General features: G+C 48.4%; 4 protein-coding genes across 4 annotated transcripts; 2 read left to right on the forward strand and 2 right to left on the reverse strand.

The window, feature by feature from the left end:
• Positions 1-11,008: 11,008 nt before the first annotated feature.
• On the forward strand, positions 11,009-11,317 carry F5891DRAFT_907071 (uncharacterized protein; the record flags this gene model as incomplete). The annotated part of the gene is made up of 1 exon (XM_041373562.1): positions 11,009-11,317. A coding segment is annotated over one exon (309 nt), but the record flags the coding sequence as incomplete, so codon positions are not given.
• Positions 11,318-13,286: 1,969 nt separating this feature from the next.
• F5891DRAFT_1002109 (uncharacterized protein) lies at positions 13,287-13,600 on the forward strand. The gene is made up of 2 exons (XM_041360222.1): positions 13,287-13,303; positions 13,346-13,600. The coding sequence occupies exon 2, from the start codon at positions 13,359-13,361 to the stop codon at positions 13,578-13,580; it is 222 nt and encodes a 73-aa protein (XP_041231962.1). The 5' UTR covers positions 13,287-13,303; positions 13,346-13,358; the 3' UTR covers positions 13,581-13,600.
• A 773-nt stretch (positions 13,601-14,373) lies between these two features.
• F5891DRAFT_1237823 (putative aminoadipate reductase) lies at positions 14,374-18,481 on the reverse strand (the record flags this gene model as incomplete). Its single annotated transcript, XM_041369670.1, has 13 exons — positions 14,374-14,776; positions 14,832-15,089; positions 15,139-15,288; positions 15,345-15,623; positions 15,669-16,212; positions 16,263-16,427; positions 16,480-16,641; positions 16,695-16,910; positions 16,966-17,072; positions 17,122-17,340; positions 17,396-17,703; positions 17,759-18,119; positions 18,173-18,481. The coding sequence occupies 13 exons, from the start codon at positions 18,479-18,481 to the stop codon at positions 14,558-14,560; spliced, it is 3,297 nt and encodes a 1,098-aa protein (XP_041231963.1). The 3' UTR covers positions 14,374-14,557.
• A 367-nt stretch (positions 18,482-18,848) lies between these two features.
• Positions 18,849-22,358, reverse strand: F5891DRAFT_1002123 (uncharacterized protein). The gene is made up of 17 exons (XM_041360223.1): positions 22,217-22,358; positions 22,098-22,167; positions 21,973-22,050; positions 21,862-21,926; positions 21,728-21,807; positions 21,319-21,677; positions 21,192-21,270; positions 21,077-21,143; positions 20,968-21,023; positions 20,770-20,913; positions 20,405-20,711; positions 20,230-20,352; positions 20,094-20,179; positions 19,880-20,049; positions 19,651-19,833; positions 19,525-19,598; positions 18,849-19,465 (listed from the first exon to the last, which is right to left on the reverse strand). Exons 1-17 carry the CDS (start codon positions 22,322-22,324, stop codon positions 19,289-19,291), a joined length of 2,226 nt encoding a protein of 741 aa, XP_041231964.1. The 5' UTR covers positions 22,325-22,358; the 3' UTR covers positions 18,849-19,288.
• Between the last annotated feature and the right edge of the window lies 1 nt (position 22,359).

Here is a 22,359-nt window from a genome sequence, read left to right on the forward strand (position 1 = left end):
ATGATCTCCTCTGATCGTTTGGTCCCGTGTACGGCCTTGAGGTACTTTGATACCCAATCAACGAGATGGTCTTTGAAGGCCCCTTTAATGAGCTGGTGGAGAAGGTCAAACGACAGCAACTCATGAATGTCAGCTCGGGGGAAGTCATTAGTGAATGGCTACACAAAATAGATTAGTCTGGTATTGAAGAGCGGCTTGTTCCACTCACGACGAGATCACCAATAAGACCAAATTCATCCCACAATACATCTGCGTGTAGCTCGTTGATCAAGAAATCAGTAAACTCGCGGGTGCGGTAGATGCCACCACCATCAAGGTTTGTGCGAACTGCAATGCATCTACACAAATTGTTAGTGTGAATGGATACTGACTGCAAGTGCCAATACTCACTTCGGGCACCAATGTTTGACAACACAGGATAGCACGAGTTGTTCCTCGTAATCCGCTATGTAGGGTCCTAGACTATATATAACGCGCCGGAAATGACCATCTCCACAGCGCACGACCTCATACGTGGTCATAACAGGTCTGAGGCTGGAGAGAATCACGGATAGCGAACTGTGGAATAGCTGGCGGCGAAATATCCGAAATGCGTCATCTTTAGAATGACTCCTGTCAGCTGAAATGCAGATCAGATGACGGAAAACGAAATTTAAAATATGAATATACGTACTTTTGGGTATGGCGAGGAAACCAATGATGACAAGAGCATCACGGTGCGCGCGTCGCACGTTGTTGCGTACATTACCGATCGAGGCGTAGAGGGGATAGTATTCGTTATTACCAGTGCCCACAGAGACAGTAGTTTTGTCACTACCGAGAATAATTGGGACCAAAGCGGATCCGTGTGTTTCTGGATCTTGTGATATGGTGTCCTTGATGAAATATTAGCTATACTATTTACGAGCGATATCAGAAAGAGATGGAAGACGTACTGCTTGTTTCCATGCCCAGTCTCCGGACATGAAATCTTTCCATCGGCGTGTGGCGTCCGATGCATCGTATTCACGATATGGTACATAGTCGATTTCGTCCTTGTAGTCAGGGTTAGCGATGATAGTGTGCGCCATTGCGCGGGGGTCCCTATACCAGACCTCGAATTCATCGTCCATCCACGGTGGGGCAACCTCAGGTCGTTCTCTCTGTATATTGAGCAGAGAAACACTGCCAAGGGACGTCACCAAGCTGCGTCGCATCTATGACATTGTGCAGATCTTTGTGATCAGCAAATGGAGGGGTGTCGTGGTGTTTTGCGAGAGTCCGCGGCCATTAGGTCACACAAGAAATCCAAATTTCTTGCCGACATATGACATTTTTTGAATGCGAACTCTGCCGCCTCAAACTCAATCCTAGTGCGATATGGGCTCCAATCATCAGGAGCCTTCAATGGCACAGGAGTCGGAGGGGTGCCATATGGCAGAAATGTCCCATCAGCCGCGCATGTCGTCCTAAGCGTACATTTGAGTCAAAAACGGAGTACTCAAACTTGAATGAACTTACCATTTAATGTTGAATGGTATGTGCGATAGCAACGCTCGCTCGTGTCCAGTAATTCTGCATCATTGTGTACATCCTCTTGAATTGGATCAGGAAGTATGGGAGATGATGGCCGGTGTAGAAACAACAATACAATGAGGAACAAAAGAAGCTCCGACTGTATCTGTAAAAGTTGTAAGGTCGCGCGCTGCCTAGTCTGCGTTACTTGAGAAGCAAGTGCGTTCGACCCTATAGGGGAAGTGAGTGCAGCAAGGATCTAGAAGTGTGCGCTTAAGCGAAGCGCGAGAAAGCGCAGGTGTGCGCAAGGTACAAAGGCGCGGGAACGCGCGCGCGTATTAGCGCGAAGCGCGGGGAAAGCGCGCGCGAGTATGCGGAAAATGAGAAACTAAGCTTAAGTAGTGATATAAAGCAAGATAGGAGATATAAGAGTGCAAAATGTAAAGGAATAGCTTTCTACTATATTCTGCTAAGTAGTAAGTGGGTAGTAACTAGTAAGTGAAAAGTAGGAAAGTAGGTTCGTAATAGTATGTACTGCTGGCGCTTATATAGCGCGCCTAAGCGCGGTCAAGCGGAGCCGAAGCGCTACCGAGTAGGTATGTAAATATATATATGAGTGAGAATGCATGATAAAATAAAGGTGGACTATGCTAATAAAGGAAATGGAAATATACGCACTAGGGAGCTTGGTGGACAGTGGATGGATGCTTCTGGATGGCTGGCGCCATAGGGCGCGCAAAGCGCAGGACGCGCGCGCGCGTATACATCGCGAAGCGCGGGAATGGTGCGCGCATGGCGCGCGTTGCGTGGGAAAGCTGCGCGTCATATAGAGATAGCTGTGGGTAGCGCACAGAATGACGCTGCGAGTTTGTGCTGTATACTTCCTAGTGAAACCTGCCATATCACACCATGAGACACACGAGTCTCTACATCTCCCAGGGACTTAAATTCTGAGTGTCCCCACTCAGCGCGTGTGTGGTGAGGGTTTCGCATGATAGTATGCATGTGCGATGCATGTACGAGGCTTGGTTGTTGGGCGATGAATGCGTGATCATAAGAATGGTATGTGTGAAGCGCAGGAAGTTGCGCGCATGTTACGCGCGAGGCGCGAGAATGTGCGCACGCTATGCGTGAAGGCGCGGGAATGAAGTGTAGCATGGTGGATTGCGAGGGTGACTCTGATGTGATTAATGTGCCATGGGTGTGGGGCGATGATGCAAGGGTGATATGGATGTGGCGCGCAAAGCGTGGGCGAGATGCGCGCATATCCATATAGCGCGGGAAAGTGCGCGCGCGCAAGGCGCGAGAACGCGCATGAGTGTCGTCATGTGTTGTATTCTGTGGGGATGGTGCGAAGTGGCGCAGTCCAGGAGCAATCCAATCCATGTCCAAACCAAGTCCTACTAGGCGTGCTAAATATTAGTTGCTAAAGGTTTGAACAGCATGAGTAAAACTATAAGTGAAAATATGAAGGGAAAATGGTAAACTTTGCGGATGTCCTATCCGACTTGTCTTCTTCGTGCAGCTGTCAACATCTACACCTTCCTATGAGAAAGGCGCGGGAAGCGCGCACGCGCGCGCATGAAGCGTATGTGCGCGGGAAGATTGCGCGTATATGCGCGTGAGCATGGGAAGACTGCGCGCATATGTGCGCGTTCTAAGGTAAAAAGGAGCATGGTGCCGCGTCATGCGTGCGAAGAGGAAATATACTATTGAGCTAGGTGGGCACGATCTATGGTTGTTTTTCTTCTAGGTGATTCCTATATGCATATATCAGTGTGTTATTAGTCTTTTGGACAGTGTTATAATGAGAGAAAATGAAATGAAAGAGCACTGGACGAAACCCAGGGTAAAACAAACAATATCCTATGAAACAGTGTTGGTATATGTTCCTCCTTTGATGCGCCGCTGAAGCGCTCGATCCTCCTCCTTGAGCGCGTGCGAGCGCGCGTGACTAGCGCGCTTCGCGTCTCTTGCGAGCTGACGCTTTACCCAAGGTAGGGTTGGAATGCGCAAGGCTGGCGTATTTGGGGGGGGCTTGTGACTGGCAGAATGAATTCCTGCACAACGCGCTGCAGGTTGAAGGCGCGCCAATGGGAGGCGCTGCAAGGGGTGTAGGGGCGCCCTACAAGCTGATAGGGTGCGCGCGATGTGCGCGCCTTGGGGCGATTTCGCGCGAATTTGATTATATTGGCCGAACACGCGAGGAATGGCCATTTCTCTGCAAATGTGTTAGCGAGAAATGTATATAGTGTGGAATTAGGCGCAAATGTCGCGCAAATGGGCTGTAAGGGTGGTATATCAAGGCGCAATAGGCGCATAGGTGAAAGAGAATAGTGCGCATCAAGGCGCGCAGGAATGAAATTGACATGGTAAGCAAAAGCGCGAAGAATGTGAATAAATGTGGGAAGTGCGAAGTTAAAGGTGATGATAGGGGTGTTAGGCGCGTATGTATGTGTCAGGCGCGCGCCTAAGTCGCGCCTGGATGACTGATTGTAATATACCTTGTGTTGAATGAAAGAAATGCAATTTAAAAGGGGAGAAGTGATAGAAACACAATAGCATGAAAACTCTGCTACAATTATGAATGCGCGAGGCGCGGGAACGCGCGCGCGTATTGCGCGATGCGCGTGATCATGGCGCGTGAACAAGGGGTGGTGAGAAGATGAAATTAAAGTGTTTGGAATCATCATATAGCTCCTTAAGAGCTTCAAACATGAAAGAGACAGAAAACGCGAAATGAGATGAGGGTAAATATACAATACCTCGAGGCGCGCGCATTGCGCGTCCTCAGGCGCAATATGGTGCGCCTGAGTTGCGCCAGGGTCGCCTGAGACATGCTCCGCTTGGTGGATGTGCAGCATGATGCACGGATGCTTTACTGGCAAGCGATAGTCACTGGAAGCAAAAAGCGCGACATGCGCGCAATCGTTAGTGACAATTGGAGTTACCAGAGGCAAACTCTGGTTGATGCAAGGTGCAACTTGAGCCTCTGATGCGGTAGGAGGCTCCTCTATAGGCGCGCTAAGGCGCAATTGATGTTTAGGGTCATCCCTGACCTCTAATGATGCGAGTGGTGATAGCGGTGATGGCGATGGTGCGATTGGCGAGGTTTCTTCCGTAAGCGATGCAATAGCGAGGGGCGAGCATGTTTCTAGTGGTGCGTTAGTGTGCAATGGATGATTAGAGTCATCCCTGACTGCTGGCGAGGTGATGGCGATAGGCGCGCGCGATGCGATAGCGATAGGCGCGCGTGTTTCAACTGGCGCGTTAGTGTGCAATAGATGTTTAGAGTCATCCCTGACTAGCGATGCGATTGGTGATGATGGAGATTGCGAAGGAGATGATGCTGATGGTGAAGGTGAAGAGGCGCCTGTGGTGTGCTTCTGGTTGCGCTTAGCAAGCGCGCGCTCGAGTTCGTGATCTAAGGTGGTGCATTCTGGTATGGCTTTGCATGCTGGTGCAGTTAATGGTTGAGGTGCGCGTGATTCGCGCGAAGGCGCGGGAAAGGCGCGCGCGTGAGGCGCGTGAATAGGAACTGGTGGCCTTTTGTCAAGTACAGCTTCTGAGGGTGCGCGATAGAAGAGTCCAGCTGTTGCGTTAGCGCTAATGGTCGTATCCTGCGTTGCGCGACTCGCGTGGTATTGATCTTTGTACTTAGCCACTTTAGCTTGCACTGGCACAGTTGCTGTGACTAAGGTGGCAATTGGTGCTACTATGGGCGCGCTAACTGGCGCGCTTGGCGCGGGAAAAGCGTGCGCAGGTAATAGGAACTGCGCAGCTGCGAAGACGTCCATGAATGGGTATGGGTCGTATGGGTGGTGGTCAGGGAACTTGATCATAAGGCGCAAGCGGATTTGCGCCTGAGCATCGCTAGGGATTCCTTCCATGAATAAGTGGTCGCGTTCGGCCTTTCCAATACGGTCTTCGTCCATGAGTGGCTGCATAATCTTCCTGAATGCGCGCAGGTAATTGCTTAGTTCTGTGCAAGAGAGCATTGGTTTGTTAGCGTATTCGCGCGCGATGGCGCGCAAGTCTGCGAGCGCGTAGCGCCTTTTACCGTCCCATCCAGGATACATTACCTTCACCTCATCTAAGAAGGCGTCGTAATCGCTTACTTGCGCCTCGGGCATTCCGCCCCATAGTTCTTGATCGTCGCGCTCAAGGTAGCGGATAATACCTTTGATGCGGTCGAGTCCTTGGAGTCCTGCATCATCAGCGAGCTGCTCATAGGTGTCAATAAACTCGGCGAGGTTGTCTGTAGTGCCATCGAACTTGGGCGCGTTTGCTGTGCCGCGGATGGGCATTCTGAAGGGCATTGAAGCGCGTGAAAGGTGCGCGCGCAAGGCGCACAGGGGTGGGAAAGCGCGAGAATGCGTGACTAGAAATTGGTTAGCTTTTGAATATGCAAAGAGATTGACCTTTATGCGTTAAATAGTGTGAAGTGCGAGAAAGGTGCGCGCGCGAGGCGCACAGGCGTGCTAATATTGCGCGCGCGCAAGGCGCGAGAATGCATGACTAGAAAATGATTAGCTTTTGAAATGCAAAGATATTGACCTGTATGCGCGAAATGCGCGGAACTAGATCTTGCTGACTGCTCCCCTCGCAGTGGGCTCCAGTTGTAGAAACAACAATACAATGAGGAACAAAAGAAGCTCCTGACTGTATCTGTAAAAGTTGTAAGGTCGCGCGCTGCCTAGTCTGCGTTACTTGAGAAGCAAGTGCGTTCGACCCTATAGGGGAAGTGAGTGCAGCAAGGATCTAGAAGTGTGCGCTTAAGCGAAGCGCGAGAAAGCGCAGGTGTGCGCAAGGTACAAAGGCGCGGGAACGCGCGCGCGTATTAGCGCGAAGCGCGGGAAAGCGCGCGCGAGTATGCGGAAATGAGAAACTAAGCTTAAGTAGTGATATAAAGCAAGATAGGAGATATAAGAGTGCAAAATGTAAAGGAATAGCTTTCTACTATATTCTGCTAAGTAGTAAGTGGGTAGTAACTAGTAAGTGAAAAGTAGGAAAAGTAGGTTCGTAATAGTATGTACTGCTGGCGCTTATATAGCGCGCCTAAGCGCGGTCAAGCGGAGCCGAAGCGCTACCGAGTAGGTATGTAAATATATATATGAGTGAGAATGCATGATAAAAATAAAGGTGGAACTATGCTAATAAAGGAAATGGAAATATACGCACTAGGGAGCTTGGTGGACAGTGGATGGATGCTTCTGGATGGCTGGCGCCATAGGGCGCGCAAGCGCAGGAACGCGCGCGCGCGTATACATCGCGAAGCGCGGGAATGGTGCGCGCATGGCGCGCGTTGCGTGGGAAAGCTGCGCGTCATATAGAGATAGCTGTGGGTAGCGCACAGAATGACGCTGCGAGTTTGTGCTGTATACTTCCTAGTGAAACCTGCCATATCACACCATGAGACACACGAGTCTCTACACCGGGGTGGAGGTGAAAAATCCGGAGGGGGCAGTGAGAAATCTCGAGGGCGGGAGGGTGAACAAGATGGCCGGGGATGATCCTGAGGGGACGGTGCTGAAACAGGTAAAGTTGGGTGAAGCGAGCGCCTGTGTTGTGTAAGACCTGACTGGTTTCGAAACCAGCGTGAACATCCTGGAACTGGGCATGGAAGCTGAAGCAGGTGGTGAGCACGACGGGGAGGCATGTGTGCTATGCTGGATGTTGACGAAGGTTCTGAAGGCTAACCGTTAGATTCAAGGTTTGGGGTGCAACCGTCCATAATCACCGGTACCAATGTGACAAATTTGATAATGGAGGCCAGATTTGGGGCTCGGACACGAGCAAACTGTACCGAAAAAGCTTTCTACACTGGAAAAGCGGTGGTATACCTCAGTCTCACTGCGCCAACAAACAAAAACTAGTACTAACGATGCGGGGAGTGTTAGTAGACTATCTCCTCGTCGGAAAGGTGTCAAAGAACCATGACATTGATGTCTCACAGGCAAAGCGTTGGACTGATATTATCCGGAGTGCCTGAAAAATGGTAGAGACTCCCAATATTAACGGCGACTGCAAAAGATCGCGCTAGTATATTAGTGGGTACGTCAGAGCAAAGTAGGGTCATATGTATGAATTCAGAGTCAGCTTAGGCTACAATTTTTGAAGAATTGTGACGAAACTTACCTTGTCATCCGCCACCACTGGTTGGGTATTCTCATTCTCCAGCCTCCCAAACCTTCCATCAATACCATGTCTCAGCTTGCCAGCGCAGTTCCGAGGCGTGTGGCGACTCGAGCTAAAAATGCAACTCAGCACCCAGGATATATCCTGACCGGGGGCGAAGGCCACACAAAGAGACGTACCAAAGCTCAAAAGGCCGCTGACGATCAGCGTGTAGAGGAGGAAAAGAGGGCAAGTGAAATGGCTGTTCATGAAGGACATAACCGCATTGCTGTATTTCAGAAAAAAATGGAGACAGACCAAGCAGCCGCACGTGTTGATGCGCCAAAGCCTACTCGTCCCCGCCCACGCCCACGCCCCGTAAAAAAGGCTGTAAAAGTCATGGAGACCTCCAACTTGACTATGGCCGAAGATAAGGCCGTTAGCGCTAATGGCAAGGGTGGTGGGGCTAGAGGTAAATTAGCAGCCGGTGCTAACGTCGACCATCCTGGGAGTGATGCAGAGGAAGAGGTGCGAGTGCCGGGGTCACGCAAGAAGAAGGAGAAGAGGAAAGTGTTACCAGTGAAGACGCCAGTAAGAGATGCAATCGAAGCAGCGGGTCTTATCGATGAATCAACGATGGCACGTGATGACGATAAGAAGTCTGCTGATGTGTAAGACGTTTGCTTCTCAACTATGTTGCACCATCTCACTGAAACGGCTCTTTTCTTCTTCAATTTAATGGTGCATGATGATGATAGCACTACATCAGGTCCTCAAAAATTTGGTTTTGCTGTCCAGCGTATCCCGGGTTGGAGGACGGAAGTTCCCGCTGCCAGTGTTGGTTCTAAGCCATCCTCCAACGCATTGAGGAAAAGACCATCTACGATGCCTTCCGACTTCTCCAGTACTGCTCCCTCTTCCAAACTTACCATGGGGAGTACTATCAGTAGCGGTGGTGCCCCACTCACGCCCATCAATACTATCGCCGATGCTGGGGCTGACAACGTGGCAGATCGTTTTACGACCCTGTTTGCAGACGATGATCTGGCTGAATCAGTTGAGCGCTCTCAAGCCCTTGCCCGTATGTCCAAACCAATAGCTGCTCAGGTGAGTTTAATTATCTAGTTCTTTCTTATGTATTAACCGCTGTAGAGACTCATGCCTCTCATGGCGTGATATGGCAGTTTCCACTAAGGGAGTATACAGCACCAACTCGCAGCACCACTCTGTGTACTGTCCACAGCAATTCCTATATGAGGCGCAGCTTTCCCGCGCAATGCGCGCCATGCGCGCACCATTCCTGCGCTTCGCGATGTATACGCGCGCGCGCGTTCCCGCGCTTGCGCGCCCTATAGCGCCAGCCATCCAGAAGCATCCATCCACTGTCCACCAAGCCCTCTAGTGCGTATATTTCCATTTCTTTTATTAGCATATCATTCCACCTTTATTTTTATCATGAATTCTCACTTATATATATCTTTACATACCTACTCGGTAGCGCTTCGGCTCCGCATGACCGCGCTTAGGCGCGCTATATAAGCGCCAGCAGTACATACTATTACTTACTTACCTTTCACACCTTACTTTTCCCTTGAACTTACTAGTTATCACCCACTATTTACTTAGCAGTACATAGTAGAAGTCTATTGGTCTACACTTTGCATCTATCTTTTCTTATATTGCTTTATATCATCACTTAAGCTTAGTCTCTTTTATTTCCGCTTACACGCGCGCGCTTTCCCGCGCTTCGCGCTAATACGCGCGCGCATTCCCGCGCCTTCGTACCTTGCGCGCACTTGCGCTTTCTCGCGCTTCGCGTTGCCGCGCATACCTCTAGATCTTTGCTGTACTCACCTCCCCTTTAGGGTCGAACGCACTTGTCTCCTCAAGCAACGCAGACTAGGCAACGCGCGACCTATCAACATTTATAGATACTGCCAGGAGCATCATTTATTCCTAGTAGTATTGTTGTTTCTACACCGCATCACCAGGGCGTCAAGATTTATTCTAAGGTCCCTGATACTTCAGTACGAACAAATCAATCCCATCGCAATGCCAATTTGACTCCTCGACAGATCAACGCAATTCAGCCTGACGTTTCCGACGATGAAATGAATGTTGAGGCGACCCCCCCAGTAGTAGCTTCCCTCGTTAACTATGGATCCGACACTGACATGGAATCTGATCTCGAGCCTCCTCCTTCTACACAGGTCCCCCGAGGATATTACGATGCTGATATCCGTCGAGCTGCAGCTCTCGCTCGAACTTCAACATCCCACTCTACCATTCTGGCGACAAGTGTCAAGCGCAAACTCGCAGATATGGAGGATGGCCTGACCGATGATGACACGATTGAGGATGCCCTGCCTGAGGACGACTTGCTCGAGGACGACGTGATCGAGGACGACGTGATCGAGGACGACCAGATTGGGGACGACTTCATGGTCGATGATGACTTCGTCATCGAGGAAGATACACCTTCATCCGATGTTGAATTTGTGGGGCACAGCAAACCTGTGGTGGTCAAGACCGAATCTGAACCAGTGTCCTTGCGGGTCACATCTGCGGTAGTAAGCTTCGGTTATTAATATTCAAATCATACTAACTACGAATCATGTAGACTAATGTTGGCGTCAAGCACAAAGCTCCTGCGGCTAAGCGGACAAAGTCTTCCGTCACACATACTCGCAGTCTTTCCAGTATCTCGAGTGCTACTTCTGGCGCCGTGTCGAACTCTGTCGAGGTGGAGATTCTCCCCCGTTCTGCTTACAGGATCAAGAACCTTCCTGGAGGTGCTCGGGCAGTGGCTAGATGGAGTGCAGTATTCATCCCCACTCTCATTTTTGCGATCGGAGATCAAGATGAGGTCTGGGCTTGGGCTCTTCCCAAGTTGGAGGCAGTTCTCTGCACTACTGTGCAGGACACCTGGGACGTGGTGTACAAGGACATACCGCACAAGGTGACTACTGATGGGCCTGTCATGGCATTAGTAAGTGATCTTTGATGCAATTCGTATCTGATCGTTCTTGTTTCTTCTTAGGCCACCCAGCGGCTATCAGAATGGCGCAATGGCATGGGCACTACCGCTGTCACCGCACTCACACACTTCATGTCATTACAGGATGATGTCCAGACCGACCAAGACCGCGAAGATTTCGCAAACAACTTACTTTTCAAACTAGGGTTCTTATATGGTAGCATCACGGAGGACGGACAATTCAAGAAACCCTTTCAGTCGGAACTCCTTGTTCAAGTCCTCGTACAGCACAGGTGTGCTACCTGGGGCGCCATTGAGAGCCACAGGAAGGTCACGCATGCGAAGGGCGCTCTTAGCCTCGCCACTGCGGCGGCATGTGCATTTACCCCCTCATCATATCATGACTGACGTATTTATCAGATGGAACGCGCCCTCAAGATTATCGGCCGTGACAAGACGCTCATCAGTGAACTGGAGGTCAACAGTAAAGGCAATGCTGTCAAAGTCCCCCACAGTATGAACAAAGCCTCAGGCAAGATCAGCAACTCTCGAAAGGCCTTTTCCGACACCAACTTTGGTGCGGCAACCAGGGGCTATATGAAGTCCATCAATCGCCTCGACGAGTCGATCCTCCAGGACGTCTGGGGCCGCACGAAGGAGATCGCTGCGAGGAGGCGTGGTGCGCCCCCCACTGTGGAAGAAGATTCTGAGGATGAGCGCGCACTCATCTTTGATACCTGGTACTGTCCTTTTCTGTCACTTTCTAGTGTCCCAACTGACGGATTTCGGTGCTACTTTCTGTTTTATAGAGTTGTACTGCCCCTTCCTCTCGTCATTCATCATCGCTGTTCCCTGCTTGTTTGTTCACTGTTGCCCGCCGCGCGCATGTTAAATGTCTCGTTTTCACTACTTACCAGTACTTTCATATTGCTTTCTCTCCTTTTTGTCTCGCTTAATATACAAATGCAATGATATACGGTTATTTTTGTCTTGAACAAGTGCACAATAAGTGAAATAAGTGAAATAAGTTGCTACAATTTACACTACTTGCACGACTTGCACTGCTTGTATTGTAGGAATAATTGAAAATAATTGCTCAAAAAGCGAAAATAAAGGTAGAAAAGTAAAATTCAAGAGGAGGCATCTACTTATCCAACTTATATGCCTTGTGGCAAGTGGATGGCAAGTGGGTGTCGCCATTTTTGCGAGTGACTTTTCCGCTCCTTTTTGGGATTTTGACCGGCGGCAAGTCTCGAAAAAGGAAGTTAAGAAATGTGGGAATTTACTGATGTACTCAAAACCATTTTTGCCATAGTACAAACATAGTTGAAAAGAGCTAAAAACGCTCACAATACATTTTGCCGACTTTTGCCATTCTGCCAATTGCCATTCTGCCGTTCTGCCATCTGCCAAGAGGCCAATTCCTTTCTGCCCACGACACTAGATGTTGGCCTATGGCGACGCGTTACGCGTTCCTCACGTGCCACTTGCCCCGTTCCCTTTTATATTTTTCGCCCAGAGTGACCTAGTGTTGTTGGCAGAATGATGCCATTCTGCCGGTGGCAATTGCCAAGCGGCAATTGCCGGCAGTAGGTCAAGGGTGGTTGGCAGAAGTCGGCAGAAATACGATGACCTAGTATTTGTTCCTACTAAAAACAATAAAAATTTGACATGTGGCCTAGAAGCCCAAGGGCCATTCTGTCCAAAAACTTGTGTCCAACCACTTTGTTAGTAGTTACTGGGGAGAAAGTCAAAATTTGGTCAAAAACAAAACAAATCACTACTTTTTCACAGGCAACTGCTGCTCGGCACGACAGTACTTATCTATTGAGAGCCACAATAAACATCTAATTGACTGAAAAATATGATCATCGGGCATGCTCGTGCAGTGTGGTTACCTCACTACAAAAAAGGCAATCAAGGCCGAATTCTATCAATTCTATCCCCATCTTCCGCTTCTGCAACTTCCAAGTCGACTCAAAGGTCGTTTGCATGGATTCCTCCCCTTGCAGCAGACTCTGATCCACCAGAATTATCTCACAGGTTCAGAATCAATTACTGAAGTTATCGGTACATAGCCATGAATCTCTGAAAATTCATTTTACCATGAGGAGTTCGCAACAAGATTACAACATTGCGCCGTTGCAGCAATCAATATGCAATAGCATGGTTAAGTTATATTTGTTGACTCATGCCATGTTCCCTCATTTATGTTTTAAACTACCAAGTGATATAAGACTTTATCGTGGAAAGAACCGTTAGCACTTGTAACCTAATTTATATTCTTATGAGAGCTTCAACCAGCGAGGTATGATAGTGTAATTAGGTACCGTTTGTTGAGCAACATCATATTACCTCATTTATTTTTGACTTACAAAACTATATAGATCAGTTCGAATATTGCGTGAATTACAATGTCATCCAAAATCATGCACGTGACTATCACCTCAGCCTCAAATTTTACCTTAGAATTTTCAGACAACCTCAAATCATGTGACCAGCGCAAGTGGTTGAAATTGATTTGTCATTGTTTGCGCAGGACGGAAATTTACATGCAAGTTCCTTTCAATCCTTCTTTCACCGCTACTACCACCACCTCTCGACTCAGCATCTTCATTCCTCCCATTTGTGGTGGTCCCTCCCTGGCCTTTTCCTTGTGGTACCTCCTTGGCTGTTCGTGGTGGTTCCTGCCTGGCCGTTCGTGGTGGTTCCTCCCTGGCCTTTCCTCATGGTTCTTTCCTGGCCGTTCGTGGTGGCCCTTCCTTTCCTCATGGTTCCTTCCTGGCCATTCGTGGTGGTCCGTCCTTCCCTCATGGTTCCTTCCTCTGGCCGTTCATGGTGGTCCTTTCCTTTCCTTTCCTCGTGGCTCCTTGCTGGCCTTTTTTTGTGGTTCCTTGCTGACCTTAGTTCCTCCTTTCATTCATCTCTCCACTATCTTTTCCTGTTTTCTTTTTGTCCTGTAACTACATATGTAGTATTTAAATATAAATAAAATTAATTTGCTTCACAAAACGAGTGCTGACGATGAGAATAATTTGGTACTGGTGACAAAATGGCAGGTTGTTGCAGGCAATCTGTCATGCTGGCGCTTTTGGTAGTTCTGTCTAACTTACTCCAGGTAGTATCATTCTCGCAGATATCATGTAAATTTTGCAATTAGATAAAGCATTGTAAAGCTTTATATTTTCACGTCAATTATTTGATGCTTCGGAGTTGTGAACCTCCCTTTCGTTATGGCATTTCATAACATTTTATATGATAATCAGGGACGCGTCTTTCCTCTATAAGGTCAAACATAACAATGTGATTGTCGATAGCAAAATTATGCTAGTTCTTGCGATTATGTACTATATATTGTTATTTATTGCTATCTACTTTCCTCACGGGTTCACTGATGGCCATTTTTGCCATAGTACAAACATAGCTGAAAAGAGCTAAAAACGCTCACAATACATTGTGCCAACTTTTGCCATTCTGCCAATTGCCGTTCTGCCATTCTGCCATCTGCCAAGAGGCCAATTCCTTTCTGCCCACGACACTACCAGAGTCTCACTAGAACGCAGTTTACTAGTAGCGTCGGTATGCAGCCCTAATTAAGCTCTACGCCTCAAATTGATGCTTTATGCAGGACAGTGTATCCTGTTCAGATAGAGCTCGGTATCATGCACTTGTTGGAGAGTCGTCGGTACTGGCTCCTTGATGAAAATCTGACTGTTTTCTCTTAGTAGCGACTGCAAAAGAACTTTGGTTTCCAACTGTTTGACAAATCGCCTTTGTTTAAGTCTTCGGCTTGGCTTGGTGCGTATATGCTTCTAGCTTCATCTTTACTACGAGTACTGATCAAGTAAGTATCAACGGTCAGCAGGTTCTAAAAGAACGAAGCGTGCGAGCGATCTTCGGGCATATATCTCATTTTCTAGCATAATCACTTCATACCTCGCGTCATAACATCAAGACTTACTCAAATGTTCATTGAAACATCCCCATTGCCTCCCAATAATCCACCCACTGTGCAGCATCTGCCGAAGACAGCGACTTCAGTTCCTTCATCGTTGGACTAACGCGTTCGGCTACTGCAGTGGTGAATAAAGTCATGCCATCCGCTTCGGAGTCTATCTTTCCGGACGCCCTGATCGCAATGTCTGATTGAGTCATGGAACGCATGAAGTTGAGAAGCTTGATAGCAGGCTATAATCGAAGAATATATTAGAAACGTTCTGGCCAGCTATCGAGATACACGTACGATGCGTTCCATGTTCTCTTGACTCAAGTCCTTGGCACTTGATTCGAGCTTTTCGAGCCACTCTGAGAATGGCACAAGAGGTAGCGGGTAGCTTGTTACTTTACGCTCAACCAGGGCGTCCGCAATGGGCTGCATCAACGTCTTCCATGCAGTCGGTCTCGGATGCACTAGATTCACCACGATGGGAGGTTCTTCTTCCGCGAAAGCTACATCAAGAAAAGCATTTGATGCGGCTTGTGGAGGGATCCAAGACACAAACTAAAATGCACATGTCACGAACAGATACCCTCGATAGTAATGGACTTACTTCTTTAGCTTCCGGAAGTACGCCTAGACTAACACTCGATTTGACGATGATCGGTAGCCAGCCTTTCGTGGTCCAAGCTCCTCGTGGGGGTCCTCCTGATATTTGTCCCATTCTGAATGATGATGCCGGTAACTTGCTGTTGACCAGAACCTTGATGGAAACAGTATTGGTAGAACCCATGCGTCCAAAAGTAGCTTGTGACTTACCCTTTCCGCAACATATTTGCTCTCGCCATAGCCAAGACCGACTGCAACCTCGGCGTCGTATTCCACTTCTTCAGGGAATGGTCCTTTCGCTCTGTCCCAACTTTGAGCAGATGAGATGGAAGATGCGAACATAAAACGCGGCTTGGGATGACGCGGAGAAGATAGTGCCAAGTCTATAAGATTTCGCATTCCCCGCACATCAGTGTCGAATGACGAGAGCGCCATGTTATAGTCGAGTCGCCAAGCGTTGTGAATGATGACAGTGACAGACGTGCAGATCTATACTAGCTTTAGTCAATTCAGTGACACTGGAATGACGCAAACCTTCTGATACAACTCCTTATCCAGACCTAGGTGGTCATCGGATGCATCAGTTTCTACATACATTAGTTTGTCGGATTGAAGCACGGTAGAATCTAAACCGCGATCTTTGAACGAATTTTCCTGTCGTTGTTGTATGGATGCCCCCTTTGACGGGGGATTGAAGGTATATACCACAGACACGTCCTCACGCTGGAGTAGATCTGCAAGCAGGTATGAGGCAAAACAACCCGTAGACCCGGTCAGGGCAACCACATGGTCGCTTTGGCTGTACCCATTAACTAAAGTGGTGTCGACCTCTGTGACAGAGTTCCCTAATCCGACTGAATACTTCTCGATCATGTTCTCGATATCAGCCTTGGCGTCGACAGCAATTGTATCATTCCGCTGCGATACTGCATTAATGACGCTCCTCGCAAGCCGGGGAATTGAAGGACTTGAAAATATGATGTTCTGGTCAATCCGTAATGCTGATGCCTGAAGGTCGCGATCTGAAGATGAGCTGAGAGAGCCGATAATGCGGTTTTTGAGAAATGTCGCAGAGAGACTAGATGTACGGAGTAAGCAGAGCACTAGCCTTTGTCAGTCTCGACCCACCTGTCAAAGCCCTGAGTAAAAAGGTCCGCATCAGGATCAACTTCCTTGTCGGCGTTCACAGCAGCAGCGTGGACCTTGAGCCATCCCTCAACATCTTCCGCAGTCCAGCTTGTAGGCAAAGGTATATCGATACCTGCTCTAGTGCTGCCCTCCACCTTTTCATATCTGTCGCCCATGAATTCTAGTGAACAGGATGACGAATGGGTACCATGCTCACAGAGCATTGATCTCCTCCTCATACAGCTTGGTGGTCGCTTTCTTGATGACGGTCCCTTTTCCAGCTCGAAGCATGGGTTTCTCACTGTGTGTCACAAGAATCATTTCTTTGAAGATCCTGCTGAAGGCAGGAGCCTCCTTATTCGCTTCCTCTATGTCCGGCCTTCAAGAACTTCTTCAGACATAACAGTAGCATGCGATCTTTAGGGGACTTACCACACTCGGTTCCTAAACTCAGCGAGTTGTTTTTCGTCACCAACGTCAATTTCACACCCTGCTCGTGGCTCTATAAGGATCCCAACTTGATTGCGTCCACGACCAAAGATGACCGCGCCGTTTACGTAGGGGTTAGCGCAGATGATGCTTTCCATGGGAGCTGGTACTGTCTTCTCCCCGGACGAGAGTATCAAAACATCGTCAATCCTGCCTACGCTGCAAGGGAAATGTCAGAGAACATGAATAAGAATAACACAATTTTCCGTCGTACATCTTCCACAAACCCTCTATGGTCGGGTGCTTGATAAATACATCTGAAGTAGCATAACCCTTGACGTCCGGAAGATTCTCTACTGACACTTGATGCGTCGGGGTTGTCTGCAAGAAAGTGTTTGACGCGTGTTCAAAGATCGACTCGGAGACGTACCAAAACTTGACATTCATATGTACCATCGTCCTGTGGAGCCCATCTGATCTTGGAATTTGGTCCAAATCGCACCCAGTCCCAAAACTTTTGTTCGACCGAATTTCGGATAAAATGAGTGCTGGTACCAAATTCTGTAGCTCCGTAGTTACAAGAAAGTTTGACCCCTGCATTCATTAGGGTATCTCCTATCTTAGGCGCGAGAGAACCGCCACCATAGATCTGCATTGGTATCAACGCGAGTCACTCCTTGTCGCAGCATCAATGACAAACTTACAACATATTCGAGGGTTTTCAGAACATCGACAGCACTCGGTGAAAACGCCCATTGTTCCAGAAAGGCAGGCACAACTATCAAAGTGTTCGGTTTCGTCTTGAGCACAGAGTCCAGGATGTTGTGCGAGTTGGGTACTACAGGGGTCGCCAAGGGATCGAGGAAGGATGTAGGCGGGTAAATAGACACACTGCTCAGGGCGGCGATAGGGGCGAGCAGCTGAAAATATATACCAAAGGTATGAAATGATGGCAAAGGCGCAGCGCCGATGCGGATAGGAGTGGGCAGGTTAACGAGGTCGAGGATAGATGCTAACGGCACTCTATCTTAGCATTATTCGCTGTGTGGATTATTTTACCGACTCACGCGTTAAGCACCAGTGGATGGCAGTCAAGTTACTTATTGGAATAGGTTTGGGGAAGCCAGTGCTACCAGAGGAGTGCAGGTAGAATAATACATCGTTATCAGACGACGGCGGACCTAGGGAAGGGTACGGGACGATAGCCTCGTTGGGAGTACCACTAACGAGTGAGGGGTACAGGTGTTTCAGCGCCGGAATCTCGTCAATCCGCAGCTGGCTTGTTTGAGTGGCAGACATAAGACCTGCTTCGACTCCGTCGATTAGGGAAGCGAGAGAGAGCCGAGTCGTGATTAAACGACGGCATTTTGTTTTCTGCATCATGCTCGTGACTGCCGCCGCCGAATTACGAGGGGACATGAGGAATGGCTTGAAATAGCAGTAATCAGAAACCCAATCATTCAGAAAATTTATGTACACACAACTAGCCCAGCGAAGATTATGCCCATGAATACTGTCTGATAAAGAAGAGTGTCGGAGTTCGCGATGAGAACGACCACTTCTTTGTCTGCGCCTGCGGAGGCTGGCCTAATTGCCTGGGCGGCCCTATGACAAGCTCGATAGAAGTCTGAGTGAGAAATAGAGACCAGGTCATTGCTGTCAGGTGTGTCATAGACAAAGAAAGTGATGTCTGAGTTATGTTGCGCATTGAATTCAACCAATTGAGGGAGGGACAGCGATCCATCGAGGGGAGGGTAATCGACATCACCTCGATGATATGAAGCGACCATGGTTTGGATGATTGTATATAGACGCTTGGGCTGACTGTTCATACGAGATATCAAGTGCACGAATAAGTAGTCATTTTCAAGCGGCATCTCGCGAAGATTCGGCGAAAAAAATAATACCTATTTGAACTTACAGGGAAAGCAAACGTGACCGCCCATTCCTAGTCTACATGAGCAGCGGCGTAGTTGATGTCGGATGGCGATCTGTCCTATGTCACTATACTGTATATTAAGATGGGGACATAACCTGACTCGGAATCACCTGGCCGTAAACTTTTGCTTCTTGATTTGGACACAACGTATTTGTATATATTTACCCTTGATTGACTCGGTACAGGCGACAACGCTAGGTAGCCTTACTAGGAAGGAGCGACTGTCTTCCTTTTGCTCGGTCTACTACATAGGGGACCGGGGTTTTTCCGGACCTGGGACATCCAGTGCGTACTATGCACCAGGTATGTTCACGCAATTTTCTTTGATAATAACCTTGTGATGTCGACTCCTACCTCTGCGTATGTTTTAGATCTTTCCGCAATAGTATTGAAGGCACGGATGTTTTGCTATCGGGTATATCTTTGTCCCTTCACATTCTCGCCTTCCTTCCGTCATGATCGTGCACATGTATATACTCTGGGTAACACATTGTACCGTCACCGAACTCAATAAACTTGTCTAGCAACAGGAACATCCAACCGGCTGGTTCATGTGCTGCACTCCCGGGTAGTCCGTAATCGACGCATTGCTTCGTAAGGTAACGCTATGTAGTCAGTCATGGTGGAGGATCGCCTACATGTCCAATGAGGGAAATCATTACTTCCCAAGTCTCCACATGCCATCCTTGACATTGACCAATCCTTCTCTTCGAGCAGCTTCCATGAAACTCCCAAGTTGTTCTGCAGTGCGATCGTAACCAGGTGCAAACTTGAGCATCGATTGTATTCGATCCAGCGGCAGCGAACCCAGATTTGTAAGCATGCCCTCGATGAACTTTGTACCATTTTGCAGTAAGATCCATTGCGAGAAGTGCAGACGACAACAAAGCGTACCTTCCAGTACATTCTCATTTGTTCGGCCTGCTGCTGCTGCACGCTCATTACCGGTGGTAACTCCCCCGTTTCTGCTGTTGATAACAATAAGCAACAAGGATGTACTACGTTGAAAGATGAACGAACCAGGCTTAGGTGCTTGTAATCTACTTCTTGGTGTAGGACCCTCGGCAACACTCAGAAGCCGGAAAACACCCTCTGAGTCTTCTTTCAGAACATGCATGTCTACCCAAGTAGCAAGGGCTTTGACAGCTGCATTTCGGTTGACGGAGCCGGATCGGAGGACTAGTTCGTCTATTGTCCATACGTCTGTTGCAGGGTCAGTGGCGTCATGCGGCTTTGAATGTTCACTTACCCTTCTCGGAAAAGAGTTCAATGAATGCCGCTTCCAGGGGAGGTACGTCAGCCTCCAATGTCCTGTCTTCGAGTTCGAGTTGTAGATGAACCCGGCCAAGATGTGGTAACCAACGGAGAACCTTATCAGGTTTGAACACAGAGAACTCTTTGGCATATTGCTCTTGCAGGCTATACCGGTTCAGAAGTAGCAGCAGTTACAGGAAAGGACATACATCTGAAATTGCCCGGGCATGACCATGTCACTGGACTCAAGTGCGGGCCAGAAATGTCGAGATATGATCGTAGGATGCATGGAACTCTGTGCTTCAAATAGTGGCTCCGTACATTGTCATGTATATAACAACTTACCGCTTTCTGCGATTGCACATGTTGGTCTATGCGACGCGAATCTGTCATATCTCGCAGCATGACTTCACAGACCTGCAACGCAGCTTCGCCAAATCTAATCTTTAAAATCTCGACATTACGACGCTGCATGGACCTTCTTGAGTATATTTACCATAGTCGGAAACTTGGGACTGACCTCACGGTCGAAATTTCCATCCTTCACCGCCAACAGGCGCTGGGCTAATAGTACTTGCAGTTCCTTGATGAACAAGTCCTTCGTATCATATATGCTGACTATGGTACTGATAACGTCGCTAGACTTGCTCGCACGAAAATCCGGCCCGGCGTCAATGGGTTCAGGATTCCACTCAGGATCAGAGTAGTTCTCCATCTCGGGTTGTTGAAGGGGCTGAATGGGATCGTTATCGTCGACAAGCGAGTCCCCGCTCTCGCCGTCTCCAACCAAGCTTGCTACTATGCATCGTATGGTGTCAGGCCGATCTCTGACCAAACATGCAGATGTTATCATTTATTCCCCAGTCCAACTTCGCGTGTACGCACCGGAGATACCTTCTTGTGGGATCAGCCACTTTAAAGAGGAGTACTCCAGGAGGATCGACGATTCTGAGACACTTGATCGTCGAGACATAATGCGTCAGAATATCTTTCGTATCTGCGCCCGGGTGAAGGAGTCGTTTATTGTTACTGAAAATTACAATCAGTCATTACTGCAGTTGACAATGATGGACGACAACGTACGCTTGCCGTAGTGCCTGTACGAGGTCCGCACGTTCGTCGACACGTGCCAAGCACTCCTGCATATAACACAGAATATTAAGAATATATTGACCACAGCATTCATACCAACCTTTAGGTCCTGGAGGGCGCCCGCAGAATCCGGGAAATCGACGATAATGTCAAAGATTTCCTTCGTCCTACAAATGAAAATTTGGCAACTTAAGGCTGAAAACAGATGATCTCACCTTAGGTTGCAAAGCGTCTTATGCATGTGGAAATCAAACCTTGACCCTACGCCTTGCATCATCGTTTTAGCCTCATCCGCTAAGTGATTTGTGAGTCAGAAGCTGGGATAACCAAATTATAAATCACCATTGGTTGCTCCTCTTGCAAACGGATACAGCATCCATGGCACAATCTTGTCGACCATCCAGGCCCGAAGGGTCGCAAGTACAGGTTCTGACCACTTTCCCGCACACGTTTCTTCCACGTACGATTCGATAAATTCGTATCCTATACTTGCGATAAGGGTTTCATAGCGATCGATGAGGCTAAGAGTATCAAAGGCTTGCCACAGGACGCGGTCCTGAGGGTCCTGCGACTGGGATACAGTACGCTGCAGCGTGGCTGAAACAACAGCCTTGATTCCCCGAGCAAAAGATGGAGGAAGAACAGAAAAAATGTGAGTTTGGAACGCAAGAGTGTAGGCGGATATCATTGTTGGTCCCAGACTAAGTTACATCAAATACATGTTAGGCTTGGTAAGGTGCATGGTACGTACTCTGCAGTTGGTTTCCACGCGTTGTACCACTCGACCAAACGATATACAAGTGAGCGTATTGCTTCTGGATCGGAGTTACTCTGCGATGAAACATTGAGCGACACGACAAATTGCAGGGATGCAGAAACTCTGACCTCGTAAAGCGTCATATATGCCTCAACTTCTCGGGTGATCAAGTGTTGGCTCTTTCGCATATCCTCTTCATCCCTCAGAAAAAATGCGACATCATAAATTAGCAGTCTCACCAAGGAAAACCTCCATCATGACAGGCAACCTCCTGCACTCGCCGACAACGCCAAATGCTGCCCTCACTTTATTCAGGTCTGATCCAGACTCAGCAAAATACAGCGGAGTGCTCAGATTAACAGACCATATTGCTTTGGTGGCGCAGGGTCGCTCAAATCTCGCGGTTTAAGAAACTCTATGGCCAGAGTCCATGCCTGCACAAACGCGAAGTTAAATCTATGCATATAAATTCTAATGACATACCTCGCTAAATGTCATTAAACCAGATATTCCTGGCTCGTTGCGATTGAGGCGATTGAATGACTCTTGCCATTTGGCTGCAACTTGTGCTCGTACAGCAGCTGATGCCATCACAATTAAGTAGTACTATGATGGCTTTTACTCCG

This window comes from Suillus fuscotomentosus (assembly GCF_016647785.1).
Source record: "Suillus fuscotomentosus strain FC203 chromosome Unknown F5891scaffold_4, whole genome shotgun sequence".
Classification (NCBI taxonomy): domain Eukaryota; kingdom Fungi; phylum Basidiomycota; class Agaricomycetes; order Boletales; family Suillaceae; genus Suillus; species Suillus fuscotomentosus.